Below are 16,113 nucleotides of genomic sequence, written 5' to 3'. Positions count from 1 at the left end.
CATTTATCTGTAAAAAAAAAAAATTACAACTGCTTTTTTGCAGACTAGAAATTTCCAAAATCTTACTCATGATAACTTGGTTATGAACAGATATTTTACCAAATGGTATAGATTGGCTTATGTAGAAGAGAAACATTGAATGCCAACTATGTTTTCCATAATCACAAAGAAAAATGATGCCACCTTGTCATGTCTGGCCTTTGGAAGTTCAGGAGAAGCCTCCAAACATGTTTTTGATACTCATGATAGGCATTGCACTTGGAATTTTAAGTACCATTCATGCACACACATTTGGATCTGAGAATACTTGTGAGAACTTGGCAGTTCCTAAAGCCATTGAGGAAGGAAAAACAGGAAATTGGCTCCATGGTGAGATGGAGTGGGGTGCAATGGGAGAAATACAAGAAGAAAAGAAACTGACTCCACTTAAAGTGGAGTCATGACTTTAAATGTCAGTATCTGATACACTTGGGAGTGACTTTTGTGTGGTAAAAGATAGGAAACACACTTAAGGACTTTAGAACACAGCTACAATATCATAGGAAACAGTCTCAAAAATCAATAAAAAAAGACCACATGAAATTGAAATGCTTCTACACAAAAAGGAAACAGTTTGAAAACAAACTACAAAATTGAGAAAAGGGTACAATGTTTTGTGCAGGCAAAGATTCAAGAAGAAGGCATGGAGGCTGCCTTGAACAGCCATGTTCTTGCTTTATGAAACTCAGTAGTAACCTTGACATATGACATTAATTCTATTATAAATTACTGCACTTATTATTTTAGACCAACACCAGGAAATTCACATTTACACAGGATACCACCAGAGAAGTGAGAGAAGACAAGAGAAAGGACCCATTCTTAAGGTGAGACTTTGATGGTGAAGAACAGACCAGTTCAGCTCTCCCGTTTTCTTGTGGTGAGGGAGAGGATCGGTGGAACTTGCCATATTATTAGTGACACATGTATTTTCTTAACCTAACTACTGAATTCAATTGTGAGCGCTTGAGAAGTTTATGTGGGACAAACATCTAAAATGTCAGGGCTCTGTGGAGAGGAAAGGCGTTATTTGGTCTTCTTCCCTTAGTTCCTTTCCTCTTTCGGCAGTCTTTCAAAGACATGGCCGTGCTTGCCTTTAGCTACTTTAATGTTACATACTACTTACCTGAAATAGTCTCTCCAGGATGTAAAAGATGAAGGCAAATACAATGCTGCCCAGGAGGATGGATACGATGTTCATGGCGCTCTCTAGCGACGCCTTTCTTCGGAAAGAAGGCACCACGTTCAGGGAGTATCGGCAGTTGGAGTGCACAGGCCAGCTGGAGTAATCTGGGAGCAACGAGCTTCTTACCTTAACAGCCTGGTGACAACTGGCTTGAGCTGTCTGCTGCCCGGCCTTACATACTGCAGGTGACGTCAGGGCTCCTCATTGTCTACAATGTGAGACATCATAATCAGGGCCTTCTGGAAGAATCACCCTTGCCTACAAGAAGGCAGGTGAGTCCTCCACGCTGCTGCCTGACTGGTTTAGGACTAGGTTGTGAGGCTGGAGAGGAGAGAATGTGAGGTGGGGTGAACCCATCAGTAAGATCTGAGAAAAACATAGACTTTAAGCAGATCCATCAAATGTGCTATCTAAAAAGCATCCATCCTTTGGCTGCACCCTCATCTCTAACTGGAAATTTTTTTTTTGGTTTTTTGTTTGTTTTTTTAAATACATAAACACTAAAAAGTGGGAAGCCACACATTTAACACCACTGCAGTACCAGAATCTGAATCTTCTTTACTCTGCATGGTTTCCTCATGTCTTACTAGTACTCTAGGCACACTAGATTGCCCTGCTCGCTTCCTTCTACATACCTCACTAAAACTTTGTTCACTTGGCATCATGATTTCTAGTTGTGGTTTTCAAATGTAAAAGAGATCGGGTATTAAAAACACAATGAGTTCTTGGTCTCAGTTATGCCCTTCTGTTCCCCCCACCTTATCCACATCTCTTCATTTCCACCTCCACTCTACTTTGTGAGGAACAAATTTTGTATTTTTCAATTGAAGAATTTGATTTTTTATATCACACTAATTGTGAGTGTTATAGTGCTATGAACTGAGAGCTGTGTCATTCTGGAAATATGATTTCAGACGTACATGTAGTGATCTGTGTCTCTGCTTCTTTACCCAGTTATGGCTTTGGGAAAGTGAAGTCCCTTTGCTTAAAACAGGAGAAACAGGTTCTCAATGAATGATTTTTCTATGGAATTAAATATCAAATAGTTCTTTTTTCTTTCTTCCATTTGTAATTGTGTCCTTATATGTCTGTATAAATGTGATGTTGTGTATACACATATTTGTATAAAGCTGTAAGGTTGATTGCACTAATCTTCCCTACTTCTTCCACCTTACATTTCGGAGGCATGGTCTCTCAAGCAAACTAAGTGTTCACCAATAAAGCTAGTGTTACACCTGCTTTTCTCAACTGCTGGGCTGGATATCAAGTTGTCAGCCATGTCCAGTACATATTTAGTTGATGGATTCTAAGGTTCTGAATTCTACTCTTCCTTCCTTCCTTCCTTCCTTCCTTCCTTCCTTCCTTCCTTCCTTCCTTCCTTTCTTTCATTTTTGGATTTTCGAGACAAGGTTTCTCTGTAGCTTTGGTTCCTGTCCTGGAATTCCCTTTGTAGACCAGGCTGGCCTCGAACTCACAGAGATCCGCCTGCCTCTGCCTCTCGAGTGCTGGGATTAAGGGCGTGCGCCACCACCCCCCGGCTCTACATAAGCTTTCTTAGATTCAGAAACTTTATCAAGGATCACCGAAGACCCATTAGCCAATCTTGCCTTATTCCAATACTCAAGTGAGTTTTTTTTTAAAAAAATAAATTAAGGTAAGTGAAATTTCCTTTGGAATTTAAGCATTAATTCTAGTACCCGGGACCTAAATACATTTTATACCGTTGAGTAGTTTTGATTCAAATAGGTTCCTTGGAGGTGGGGCTTTTACTGGGGCTGCCCATGGTATTGCCTGTACAAATATTTATTAAGTCCGATGGAAAGTTTGTACCGTGTTATTTTATTGAGTTTCTTAGAATCAGTGTAGAAAGGCATTCAGAGTGTGACATCCAGGTAGCAGGCCCACATTCTATTCCCGTTTTTTGCAGGCTGGGTCCTTAGCCGCCTTCTTCTCGCCATTTTTCTGTCCCGCCCACGAGATTCTGCGCATTCTGTGACGTAACTACGTTGACCACAGTCTCCGGTGAAGAAGATGGCGGGCGGAGAAGCTGGTGTGACTCTCGGTCAGCCGCACCTTTCTCGTCAGGAACTCGCCACCTTGGTGAGATTTCGCTTCTTAAACAAAGTCTGTGTAGTGGAGAAAAGCGTTGGGATTAGGTCGTCCTGACATTCTTAGAGCTCCAAGTCAGAAAATTTCACTACTGGACCTGATCGTGGGGACTGCGATTAATGACGTTTTCCGTCAGAAATTTCTTTACACTTTAAAAAAAAGTGAGGTACGGACAGGGAGATAGGAAAACCATTGAAATGTTTTTTGCAGGATGTGACCAAGTTGACTCCCCTTTCACACGAAGTCATCAGCAGACAGGCCACCATTAACATAGGTAAGAGTTTTCACTTCTTGATTCAGGAGCTTTACTTATTTATTTTATTTACTTATTTATATACTATTTATATTTATTTTTATTTATATATCTATTTCATTTGTTATTTATTGCTTACATTTATTTATTATGCTCATTTATTTGCTTATTTATTATTTTTATTTATTATATTCATTATTTTATTTATTTATATATTGATTTATTTCTCTTTGAAACAACATTTCTCTATACCTTTCAAGCCTTTATTTATTTATTTATTTAATAAATATAAAGTCAACAGTTTTCACTAGTCTCTTAAACTATTTGGAGTAATTATATGCATTTTTTTTTTTTTATTTTTGTAGGTACAATTGGTCATGTTGCTCATGGAAAATCGACAGTTGTCAAAGCCATTTCTGGTGTTCACACTGTCAGGTTCAAAAATGAACTAGAAAGGAATATCACCATAAAACTTGGATATGCGAATGCCAAGGTACCTAATACACTTGGGAAGTGGTTGCTGTCCTAACTGTTGATGACAGCAGTAGACAAATTCAAAATTTCCTCTGAAACTTTCAGATTTATAAGCTGGACGACTCCAGTTGTCTCCGCCCAGAATGTTACAGATCTTGTGGAAGTAGCACACCTGATGAGTTTCCTTCAGACATTCCAGGAACCAAAGGGAATTTCAGACTAGTCAGGTGATTATCTCACTGCTTATTGAAATATTTACAGTTTTCAAGTAATTTATGATGTAAATTGATGGTTATTCTTTTTGTTAAGGTGTGGATAAAAATTTGGGATGACATCTTTTTTCGAAGACATATGACACAGTTTATTCAGTAGCCTAAATTATTTTAAGATAAAATAATTAAAATAAAAGTATGAGTTATTGAAGACTGATGATTATTTTTCTATTATTATTATTGTTATATTTATTATTATTATTGATCTTATTTGAATACTGATGATTATTTTTCTATTATTATTATATTTATTACTATTATTATATTTATTATCATTATCATTATTATTATTTCCCCATTAGACACGTCTCCTTTGTTGACTGTCCCGGCCATGATATTCTGATGGCAACCATGCTGAACGGTGCAGCCGTGATGGACGCCGCTCTCCTGTTGATAGGTAAAATCAGAAACAGTTGTGATCCCATCCGTGTGAAGTCTGAGAATCCTTTAAAAAAGACCCTAAAGCCATGAGGGACCTGAGAGACTTTAAATTATTATTGTTGTTGTTGTTTTTATTTATTATACTTATTATTATTTATAAGAGACCCTAAAGCTATGAGGGACCCTCAATCACAAACTTCTGATTTTATTAAGAAATCCTTCATGCATGTTTCACATGTTAAAATGTGTTTTTAAAAATTGATTTAGCGGGTAACGAGTCTTGTCCTCAACCGCAAACGTCTGAGCACCTGGCCGCCATTGAAATCATGAAGCTGAAACACATTCTGATCCTGCAAAATAAAATTGATCTGATAAAGGAAAGTCAGGCTAAGGAGCAGTACGAGCAGATCCTGGCGTTTGTACAAGGTGAGAGGCCTTGATATGTAATTGATATGTAAGCATGTTCGAGTCACCATAGTAGACGTGTCATCTCATGCTCTTAAGGAACAGTTATTTAAGATGAAAATACCATGAAGATGATCGTTTCTGTTTGTTAGCTAAGGTGTCTGGGGGTATTTAAGGAGCTTTTTTAGTGTGTTTGTTGTATGTAGAACACAATTTCGCATTTTGCCCCTCAGGTACGGTAGCGGAAGGAGCTCCTATTATTCCAATTTCTGCTCAGTTAAAATACAACATTGAAGTCGTGTGTGAGTATATAGTAAAGAAAATTCCGGTGCCTCTCAGAGACTTCACCTCAGAACCCCGACTTATCGGTGAGGAATTCGCCTTTCCACCCCTAATCGTGATTATTTTTTTATTAATATGTTCATTTCATGTTTTTAAATGTTTATTTCGTGTTTTTAACAGATTTCTTCCTTAATGTGTTTATTTAATGTTTTTAATGGTTTATCTCATGTTTTTAACCGGCTTATTGCATGTTTGCTCGGCATCCACGCTGTTTCCCCCCCAGTCATCCGGTCTTTTGATGTGAACAAACCTGGCTGTGAAGTTGATGACCTCAAAGGGGGCGTCGCTGGTGGTAGCATTTTAAAAGGAGTATTAAAGGTAAATCATGTTTTAACTTTTTAGTGTGACCCCCATCCGCCCTAAAAATAAGTTAAAATCAATGGTTTTGTTCTCATTTAAAACTATGTTTTATTGAATTGTTTGATGCGGTTTTGCTAAATATTTTTTAAAAAAATATTTATGTATGTGTGTTTGCACATGTATATGTATGTACACCATATGTGTGCTTGGTTAAAATCTATGGTTTTGTTCTCGGTTAAAAGTAAATTTTATTTAATTGTTGTCTGGAGTTTTTCTAAATATTTTATTATATTTACATGTTACATGTGACTCCCATGTGGAGTCTGTTATGGGTAATTACTTAAATTGAATGGTTTTAAAAAATATTTTTTACACTGTCCAAAATTGTCCTTGTAAGCAGGAGGGATAATATTTTAGTTTTAATCATATTTTTCAGACATTTTTACAGGTTAAAGTCATGTGTAGCCCCCAGATATCATTAATTCATTCATACATGTTCTAGGTGGGCCAGGAAGTAGAAATGAGACCAGGAATCATTTCCAAGGACATGGAAGGGAAACTCATGTGTAAACCGATCTTCTCCAAGATTGTGTCACTGTTCGCAGAACACAACGATCTTCAGTATGCTGCTCCGGGCGGTCTCATCGGTGCGGATTTTATTCTGATGGAGAAATGTGTTTTCCTTGATTTCTGTTCCTTTCCAGGGGAGACGTGTTATTCCAAAGATGGTCGTGTGTGTTTAATTGTATGACAATCTAATTTGGTAATGGGCATATATGTATAATATAGATATATAGTATTATGTCTTATTATATTAGTATATAATATATATGTTATATATTATTATATGTTACATATATTATTGAGTTATATGTCTTATTATATTAGTATATAATATATATGTTATATATTATTATATGTTACATATATTATTGAGTTATAATTATGTTACATATTATATATCATATGTCATTATATTATTATGTATTATATTATATGCTATTATATATTATATATCTTATATATTATATATGATTATGTATATTCAGTTAAACTTTGACTTTTACAATATAAAATGCGTGTTTATGAACATATGAAGAATACATTCCAGTTTTATGAATAGGGTGACTTTTAACCCGTTATGTGTACATGTATTTATATGATATGTTATGCGTACATGTATGTCTGTGAGGTATAAGAAAATTTTGTAGAAAATGAGTTTGAAATCTGCAGTGAGTCCCAGAGAAACAGTTGTAGAGGTCTCTGGATGTACTTACTTAGTTTTATTTACATGACAAAAACCTAGTTCTTAGCATGTACGATTTATGCTACTCTGTTTAAAATTAACCCTTCAATTTCTTATTAATTTTAAAGAAATAAAATATAAAATAACAATTATGTATGTCTATCCACATTTTTATCAGGAGTCGGAACAAAAATCGACCCGACGTTGTGCCGCACAGACCGCATGGTGGGGCAGGTCCTCGGTGCTGTTGGCACTCTACCTGAAATATTCACAGAATTAGAAATTTCCTACTTCCTGCTGAGACGGCTCCTGGGCATGCACACAGAGGGAGACAAAAAAGCCGCCAAGGTGAGTTCTTTAATAACGGCTTCACAGCTATGAAATATTGTGTGGTATCACAGCTCCTTTTATTTAAAAGAGAATCACAAAAGGGATAAATAATAAACAAATATTTCCTTTAAGGTCACGGCAAAGAAAAGTGACGGTGCTTTAAATTTTAAAAAACAGTGGTATTGTCGTGTCCATGTATGTTGTATGTGCGGCCAGGATTAACTATATCTCTGGTTTATTTTAGAAAGTTTTAGTTCCTTTTCTCTTAACTATGTTCCCTCCCTCAGGTTCAGAAGCTGTCCAAGAGTGAAGTGCTCATGGTGAACATAGGATCCTTGTCCACAGGAGGCAGAGTCAGCGCCATCAAGGCCGACTTAGGGAAAATCGTCCTCACCAATCCTGTGTGCACAGAAGTGGGAGAAAAAATTGCTCTGAGCCGACGCGTGGAGAAACACTGGCGGTGAGTGTGTCAGTTTTGTCAAGGCCAATTGAGAAAATACGGCGTGTGTATATACACATACATGTATATATACATGCACACATATATACACATATAAATGTATACATATATGATGTGTGTATGCATATGTAGACATATACATGTACGCATATGTGCACATATAAATATATACATATATGGTGTACATGAGTACATATATACATATAAATATGTACATATATATACATATACTAAGAGCATGTCTGAACTGGACATCAGGCATAGTGAACATGTGAACCGAATTTAAAAATAAACGATTTCTTCTATTTTATTTTTTCAGCCTGATAGGCTGGGGCCAGATCAAAAGAGGAGTGACCATCAAGCCGACCATAGACGACGAATAAAATGACACGTTTGGATGAAACGAGGATATGTTGATGTTTCTTAACACGCTTAGAGATGTTTTCATGTTAAAAGTAGGCAATATAATTTCAAAGCTTATGTGAGTCAGAACTGTCGGGTTTTTCTAGTTTACATGAGAAGAAACCGGCATCTGTCACGTCAGACTTCTTGACGTATTTAATCTGCAGGTCAGCCTACAATGTCATCTGTCTGGCCTGGAAATAAAATAAAAATAAAACCAAGTTGACTGTGTTCGCTCTGCACCATTAAACTCCCAGTAAAGCTTTTCTTAGGATTCGTTTTATTTTATATGTCCAGGCATGAAGGACGGTGAACATGTATAAACACGTGAAGGCTAACTTTAGTTTTCCCTCATTTTATAACACTTTGTTTAAATACAAGATGGAAAAATTAACAGGCTCGAATAAATCCTTTCAGACCTTCTTTTAATATGTGATCCGTGTAAAATGAGGGGACCTCTAAGGGGTGGGCAGCTCAAAATTTTAGGTGTAGTCGAAGGGATTCATCACTCTTTTCTAGCCTGTGCATGCATTAAATATACATCTGGGACATTTATACATGCAGGCAAAACATTAAATAAATCTAAACCAAAGTCCTCAGAAACTCATCAGAATATTACGTTTATAAACTTAGTATATAAATATATAACATACATTAATATATAATATAAATATATAAAATATAGTATATATTCGAATAGGAACCTTTATTTATAATGTAAACACACACACACACACACACACACACATATATATATAATTGTTTTATTTGCATGGGTTTTTGTCAGTCAATTCCCTCGGAGGCCAGAAGAGGGCATCAAATCACCTGGAGCTGGAGTTGACAGTTGTGAATGACATTGTGTTTGCGGTTGTTGGGAGCTGAACACGGGTTCTCTCTAATGTCAGTCAATGCTTGTAAATCGTAAGCTGTCATGAATTTCTTTTATTTTATTTTCATGCAGTGTTTAAAGGCAGAAGGCTCGGGTCCCTTCGGCTCCTCTCTGTTCTGCTCGGCTCCTATGGGCTCCTCAGGGCTCCTCTTGGGTCCTCTCGGCTCCCCTCGGTTCCGCTCGACTCCCCTCAGCTCCGCTCGGCTCCGCAATGCTCCCCGGGGCTCCTCTCGACTTTGCTATGTTCCTCTCGGCTCCGCTCGGCTCCTCTTCTCTCCTCTCGGGTCCGCTCGGGTCCATACGTGTCCTCTCGGATCCCCTCGGCTCCTCTCGACTCTGCTAGTCTCCGCTCGGCTCTCCGCTTATTATAGATAATTCCTTAAGGCCCCCCAACCTCAAAGCAAAAAAAATACTATTTTTCAAATATAATTTTTTTAAAAAATTAAAGCCTAACATAATCAATCTGTACAAATTTTAATATTTGCTACATGAGAAGAATGAAACCATTAGATAAAATATTTCATTTTTCCAGATGTTTTGTGTTTTCCACTCAAAATTGATAAACTTGCAGCAGAGCGTCAGTTTGGTGTTCTGTGTGCCTGCTTCTTATATTTGCTTCTTCTGTTTGTCTCAGTTTGGAGACGTTTTCACGTGTAAAAATTTGTCCTGTGCTGTGGTTCTCATCCATTTGTTTCTTTTAATCTAAGGTTTATTGTTTCACAGTGTTCTACATGTCCTGCGTGTTCCACAGGTCCTGCAGGTCCCTGAGCAGAGGCAGGCAGGGGACAGTGGGTCACGAGACGACAGCACAGGTCCTGCGGGTTTCTGAGGCCAAGGGCCGATGGGATAATTCAAGAAAATCTAACTAGGGCTGGAGAGATGGCTCAGAGGTTAAGAGCATTCCCTGCTCTTCCAAAGGTCCTGAGTTCAATTCCCAGTAACCACATGGTGGCTCACAACCATCTGTAATGAGGTCTGGTGCCCTCTTCTGGCCTGCAGGTGTATAATAAATAAATAAATATTTAAAAAAGCCAAGCGTCAAGTCCGGCATCCATGAGTAAGGATAAGTCTCCGTGTGTTTATGTGAGAGCTGGTGCGACTCCCGTGTGAAGACTCCGGTGAACCTGGGGGTACTGAGCCCTCAAATTCCGATGCCTCTTCTCTGCTCGAGGGAGGGGTCTCCCCCAGCTCCTGACAATGGCTAATGGTTAATACACACACACACAGACACACAGATACACACATTAGACCTTCGTTCCCGAAGACGTTGTCAACAGCATCTTCCAAGGCAGTTGTCATGGTAATCAGGGTGGCTTATAGGTGTGCATGCATCTTGTCTAGTATACATGTTTACATATAAGTAAAATGAGTGAAAACAATAATATAGATAATGAAAAAAAAGGATTAATTGTCATAATTTACATACTCTACACATGTAATAGTATAAAGTTACCTGAAACAAGAGTTAAGTTAGTTGTCCTTTGCACACTCTGGGAGAAAAACTAACAAATAAATAAACAACAACAAAAACTGACATGAAAAGACAGAAAATAGAATCATTTAAAGTTCCCAACTGAACACATTAAAAGGCAGTGAGAGGAAAGAATAAAAAAAGAGAACAAAGAGCAATGGCAGCAAATAAATAACATTTATAAAAAAGAACATATTCCAATCACATCAATAAGCAGTTTGTGTGGCAGTGGTCTGAGTGGACATATTAAAATAAATTGCAAGAGAAGAACAAAAACAAGATCAAATTATGTTATCTACATGCAAATCAACTTTAAATATAACGGAATAAAAATCAGTGGATTGACACACCAATGTTAATTTATAAAAGATACTGTTCCATTTCATAGGAACTAAACTTAAAGAGAAGAAAATGCACTTGATGGAGGAAGGTCATTGGTTAATTAATAAAGAAACTGCTTGGCCCTCATAGGTTAGAACATAGGTGGGTGGAGTAAACAGAACAGAATGCGGGGAGGAAGAGGAAGTGAGCTCAGACACCATGCAGCTGCTCCCCAGGGCAGATGCGATGGAGACAGCCGCCAGGCCAGCCATGCTGAATCTTTCCCGGTAAGCACACCTAGTGGTGCTACGCAGATTATTAGAAATGTGCTAAATTAATACATGAGAATTAGCCGAGAAGAGGCTAGATATAATGGGCCAGGCAGTGTTTAAAAGAATACAGTTTGTGTGTTGTTATTTCGGGGCATAAGCTAGCTAGGCGACCAGGAGCTGGGTGGCAGGAACACAGCCCGCAGCTCCTTCAACAATGATCAAGAGTAAAAGGATCAGCTTTGGCCTGTCCATTGGTGTCATGCTTGTTCAGCTCACATTTTAGCAATTATGTTAGTGATTATATACATACATATGTATATATTTGTATACATATATGCATATATGCAATGATTTTTAGTGAAAAAGGAGACAATTAATTTGAAAAAGAGCAGGAAGGAACACATGGGAGTGTTTGGTGTTTGAAGGGAAGAGAAGAAAGAGATGTCAAAATTATATTATAGCATTAAAATAAGAAAAATAAAGATTAATCTCTCTCATAAACATGTGCAACATTCTTTAACAAAATATTAACAAACCAAATGCAAGAATGTACAGTAATATATAATAACAAAAAGGGATTTTTTTTCTCAGAAATAAATAACTGGAACTGGATCAACAACTAAAAGTAAATGAAAATATTGCACTACATCAACAGGTTAAAAATCATTTGCAATGTTTAACTGTGTTTCAACAAAAGTTCACTTACAAAATATAGACAATGGACCAGATATGACCAGCAGGCTATCATTCCATCTTCTTCCATTTTTACAGAAGACTTATGTAAGTTTCTTGACTTGAATTTTAATAAAAAATATTACCCTTTATGTTTTTATATTTCTATACAATATCAAGCACAGAAACACATATGCATATATGCTTAAGTATTTAATGAATAGTTTCATATAGAATGACCAATGAATAAATTAATTCAGCTAATATTTCATGCCTAATTTCTAGGCAGAATTATAAACACTTGATATATGTCCAAGGCAGGATGGACAGATAGAAATCATTACCTTTGTGAGACATAAAATCTATGTCTCAAAACCATACAGCAAGTCTATGTTAGTTTATACAGATGCCATAACAAATCACTAGAAATGCAGTGGATTAAGCCACACAAATATACTATTTTGATGTTTTGTAGGTCAGAAGTCCAACATGTGTCTTAACCAATTTTAAAGCAGGCATTGTGAGCAGGGCTATATTCCTTTCTGGAGGATCTAGTACAAGATTTATTTCCTCACTTACGAAGTTCTTGGAAGACTGCAGTTCCTTAAATATAGCTTCCTGCATCTCAGAACAAGCAACGGGACATTGAATCATTCCCCAACTGCCATCTTTATCACTGACTACAACCAAGGAATTTTTTTTCTGATTTTAAAGAATCATCTGATTCAGTTGAATCCATCTGAATAATCCCAAGCATCTCCCATCTCAAATCCTTTTTAAAACTTTTTTCTTATATAATGTCTTCATCATGTTTTCCACTCCTCTCCCAGATCCCCTACCTCCCTAATCAGTGAACTCCTCCCCTCAAAAACCAAAATGAAAATCAAAACAGACAAACAAAAAAACCAAAATAAGATAAAAAAAAAATACCACCCCCCCCAAACAAAAGAAAACACGGAGTTCATTTTGTGTTGGTCAACTACAATTCAAGGCCCTTAACCTCAGTGTCTGTTGTGTTCTGGAAGTAAAATGCTACCCCACATATACGCGTGTGTTTGAACATCTGATTCCCATCTGGAGACAGTGTTTTTGGAGACTGTGGGACTTTTGGAAGGTGGGGTTAATAGGAAAAAGGGGACCACTCTGAGTTCAATTCCCAGCAACCACATGGTGGCTCACAACCATCTGAAATGCGATCTGTATGCTCTCTTCTGGCCTGCAGGCAGACACACAGACAGAATATTGTACACATAATAAATAAATAACTTTAAAAAAAAATTCTGGACATTAAGATATGGACATCCGTAGAGCCATGACTGTATATACTGCAAGTACTGCCACAGGATTTACATCAAATCTGATGAAGTTAACGTTTGTCAATAAATTATGCTTCTAGTGAATCTATGGACAATATAAACTGTATCTTATCATATTTAAAACTCCATTCTCAGAACAATTGATTCTTCTTCCGACCTTAAATGTGTTGTTAGGAGGCTTGCTTAATCTTGAGCTATTTCTAAATGATATCTTATATCTCCTACTCTAACACTAAAAACATTTAAACGATTTATTTTAAGACTACTGTTTTCCTGAAAAGTTTCAATTTTAGAAATACACCATTCACCGGGTCCTGTATAAAATATAGTGCTCCCCGATGTCAGTGCACTAAATGGCTGTTCACAGCCTTGGATATTCGCCCAGAAGACTTGACTGGCCCGCTACCTTTATTTTTTGTTATTTGTTTTTGGTTTTTATTCTTGCTTTTGTGTTTGGGGACTTTGCTTTATTTGACTTTTTCAGTGCTAAGGTTGTAATGTCGAGCCCCTCATATGCTGGCCAAATGAGTCCTCTTTCTGTCATGCCTAGGCTTTCATTCTATGGAAGTCTGGACTTCTAAACTTCCATTGAGCCTTTCATTCTAGACATAAGAATCTCCTATGTCCTTCAAGCATTTCACTAGCTATGTTTTCTGAAAGTCTGTAGAGACAAGTAGGCCTTCCTTTTGAAAAGAGAAAATGTTATTTTCCCTCAGAAATCCAAGTTCCTTTTTTCATACGTTCTCCTGGGCACAGTAACAACACAACTGAGACACAGGCTTGCTCTGTTCATTGCTCCAGTACGTTGGCCCTGGCCACAGAAATCCAACTCTTTTTGCATCTTTTAAACTTTCTTCCTGGCTAAATTATCCAGCCATGTTTAAAGCTTGGCGAGATATTCAATTCTTCTATTTCTCTCCCATTTTTCATTACGTCATTGTGATTAGTCCCAAGAAAAAGAAAAACAAAACATGCAACCTGGATTTATAATATACTCTGTTCTCAAAAGGAGGCCTGCTTTTGGTACCAGACTTTCAGAAAACATTGCTAGTGAAGTGTTTTCAGGATAGAGAAGAGTCTAGTTTCTAGAATGAAAGGCTCTGTCTTAGTTAGGTTTCTATTGCTGTGAACTGATACCATGACCACAGCAACTCTTATAATGGGAAACATTTAATTAGGGCTATCATGGTGGGGCATGACAGCGTACAGGCAGCAGGCAGACATGATGCTGGAGAAGTAGCACAGAGTTCTCTGTCTGGATCCACACACAGCAGAAAGTCAGACTCTGGGCTTAGAATGGGTTTAGGGAAACCTCAAAGTCCACCCCAGAGAGACACTTCCTCCAATAAGGCCACACCTCCTAATACTTTCAAATGTTGTCACCCCTTGGTATCCAAACATTTAAATTTATGATCTTACATGTGGGTATGGAGGACGTTGTCATTCAGACCACCACAGACCCCATGAAAGTTTAATAAAAGTTCTCAACCTGAGTTCCTATCTAGAATCTGCAATTACTTTGACAATGTTTTTCAACCAGAAAATGCAAATAATGCCTGCCTCATGACATTACTGTGAAAAGTAGATGAAATAACGAGAATGAATGAACTCTGTCAGCTGCGTATGAATATCTCATTAATGCTCCCCGTCTCCACTGCAACAAATCCTGCAACAGTTTGGGTGCAGGATGAACAGTTTAAAACTAATCATTAAAATTGATTCAGGGGTTCTTTTTGTTTTATCATGTTAACATAATTCATTTTATTGCAATACTGTCTATCAAATTTCACTTTACACAGAGTTCAGTCTAATCATACCTGCCAATATTAGGACTGCCTTTACTTACAGATTCATTGAATCACTTTCTCTAAAAGCACAAGCCAACATCTGTGCATATTTATATCATAAATCATGCACTAAAAAGATGCCAAAAGCAGTCACCTCTTCCATGAATCAGTCTCTGATTTCCAAGACTCATTTAGTTCCTTTTCTTCTGTTTTCTATCATGCATTGCCAAAACTGCTACAACATTTATTATAGCACATTTGACCTTCATCCACAAGAAATTCTGAGCAAGAAATTCTGAGCAACTACATCACAGAGGTTTATTATTTGTACTTTCATTCATAGTACATAGTAGAGAATTGATATGTATTTACTGACATAGAAAAGAGAATGCAAGGAAGCCCAGGCTACAAGGACAATTACCCCTTAAAGAATTACATTACTTTAGCAAATTTCATGTAACTTAAAGAATAAAAAAGTATATTTTCAAAAATATCAAGCTAATCTTCCTGTAGCATAAAATGTTGATTATTCTAGTTGTGATATAAACTATACTGATTATTTTTAACCAGTTTAAATTAGAGATATGTGAAAAAAGATAGTTTATTTGAACCCCTCAGCCCATGAATGAAATGGTCTGTGGCTTTTAGAGAAGAAGAAAGCATGAAATTATTTAGAGAATCATTACATGAAGAACACACATATGTCATGAGGGAAGATCAGAGTGAAAGGAAAATCAGAAAGTTGTTTTTACAAGGAGTTCAATTGCATATTGTCAAGTGATTATATTGTCTGTCATAACATGTATGTCTTTTCAACATTTTAACAAAATTTAACTTGTGGAAAGATTTACTTGCTGATAGATTTTTGTGAAAGTATTCATGCTGCTGGAGAACATGATCCTCTCGGGTGAGCTAGCAGGTTAGAATTTCTTTTTTTTTATTATTTTTATTCTTTTTTAATTAAAATTTCCACCTGCTCCCCATTTCCCATTTCCCTCCCCTCCTCCCAAATATTGCCCTCCCCCCACTTCCCTCCCCCTATCCCCACTCCTCTTCTCCTCCCCCCACTCCATTCCCCCTCCCTCTCGATACTGAAGAGCAGTCCAAATTCCCTGCCCTGCGGGAAGACCAAGGTCCTTCTATCTACGTCCAGAAAGGTGAGCGTCCAAACAGGCTAAGCTCCCAT

General features: G+C 37.3%; 1 protein-coding gene and 1 pseudogene across 1 annotated transcript; one reads left to right on the top strand and one right to left on the bottom strand.

Moving 5' to 3' along the window:
- The window catches only part of LOC130868812 (ubiquitin-like modifier-activating enzyme 1 Y), a 964,755-nt pseudogene that overhangs the window by 99,666 nt on the left and 848,976 nt on the right, over positions 1 to 16,113 (bottom strand).
- LOC130868839 (eukaryotic translation initiation factor 2 subunit 3, Y-linked-like) lies at positions 3,257 to 8,180 on the top strand. The gene is made up of 12 exons (XM_057760862.1): positions 3,257 to 3,325; positions 3,545 to 3,608; positions 3,953 to 4,080; positions 4,167 to 4,288; positions 4,636 to 4,730; positions 4,982 to 5,140; positions 5,353 to 5,487; positions 5,685 to 5,779; positions 6,264 to 6,408; positions 7,186 to 7,355; positions 7,625 to 7,797; positions 8,117 to 8,180. Exons 1-12 carry the CDS (start codon positions 3,257 to 3,259, stop codon positions 8,178 to 8,180), a joined length of 1,419 nt encoding a protein of 472 aa, XP_057616845.1.

Source organism: Chionomys nivalis, chromosome Y (assembly GCF_950005125.1).
Source record: "Chionomys nivalis chromosome Y, mChiNiv1.1, whole genome shotgun sequence".
Classification (NCBI taxonomy): Eukaryota; Metazoa; Chordata; class Mammalia; order Rodentia; family Cricetidae; genus Chionomys; species Chionomys nivalis.
The sequence above is the reverse complement of the archived record's forward strand: the minus strand, read 5'-3'. Positions and strand labels throughout refer to the sequence as shown.

Bases quoted from the DNA above. Each gene is read 5' to 3' on its own strand.
- LOC130868839 (XM_057760862.1), top strand. From the start codon at position 3,257: ATGGCGGGCGGAGAAGCTGGTGTGACTCTCGGTCAGCCGCACCTTTCT. The intron at 4,081-4,166 runs GTACCTAATACA...TGAAACTTTCAG, and splicing joins TTGGATATGCGAATGCCAAG to ATTTATAAGCTGGACGACTC. The intron at 4,731-4,981 runs GTAAAATCAGAA...AAATTGATTTAG, and splicing joins CGCCGCTCTCCTGTTGATAG to CGGGTAACGAGTCTTGTCCT.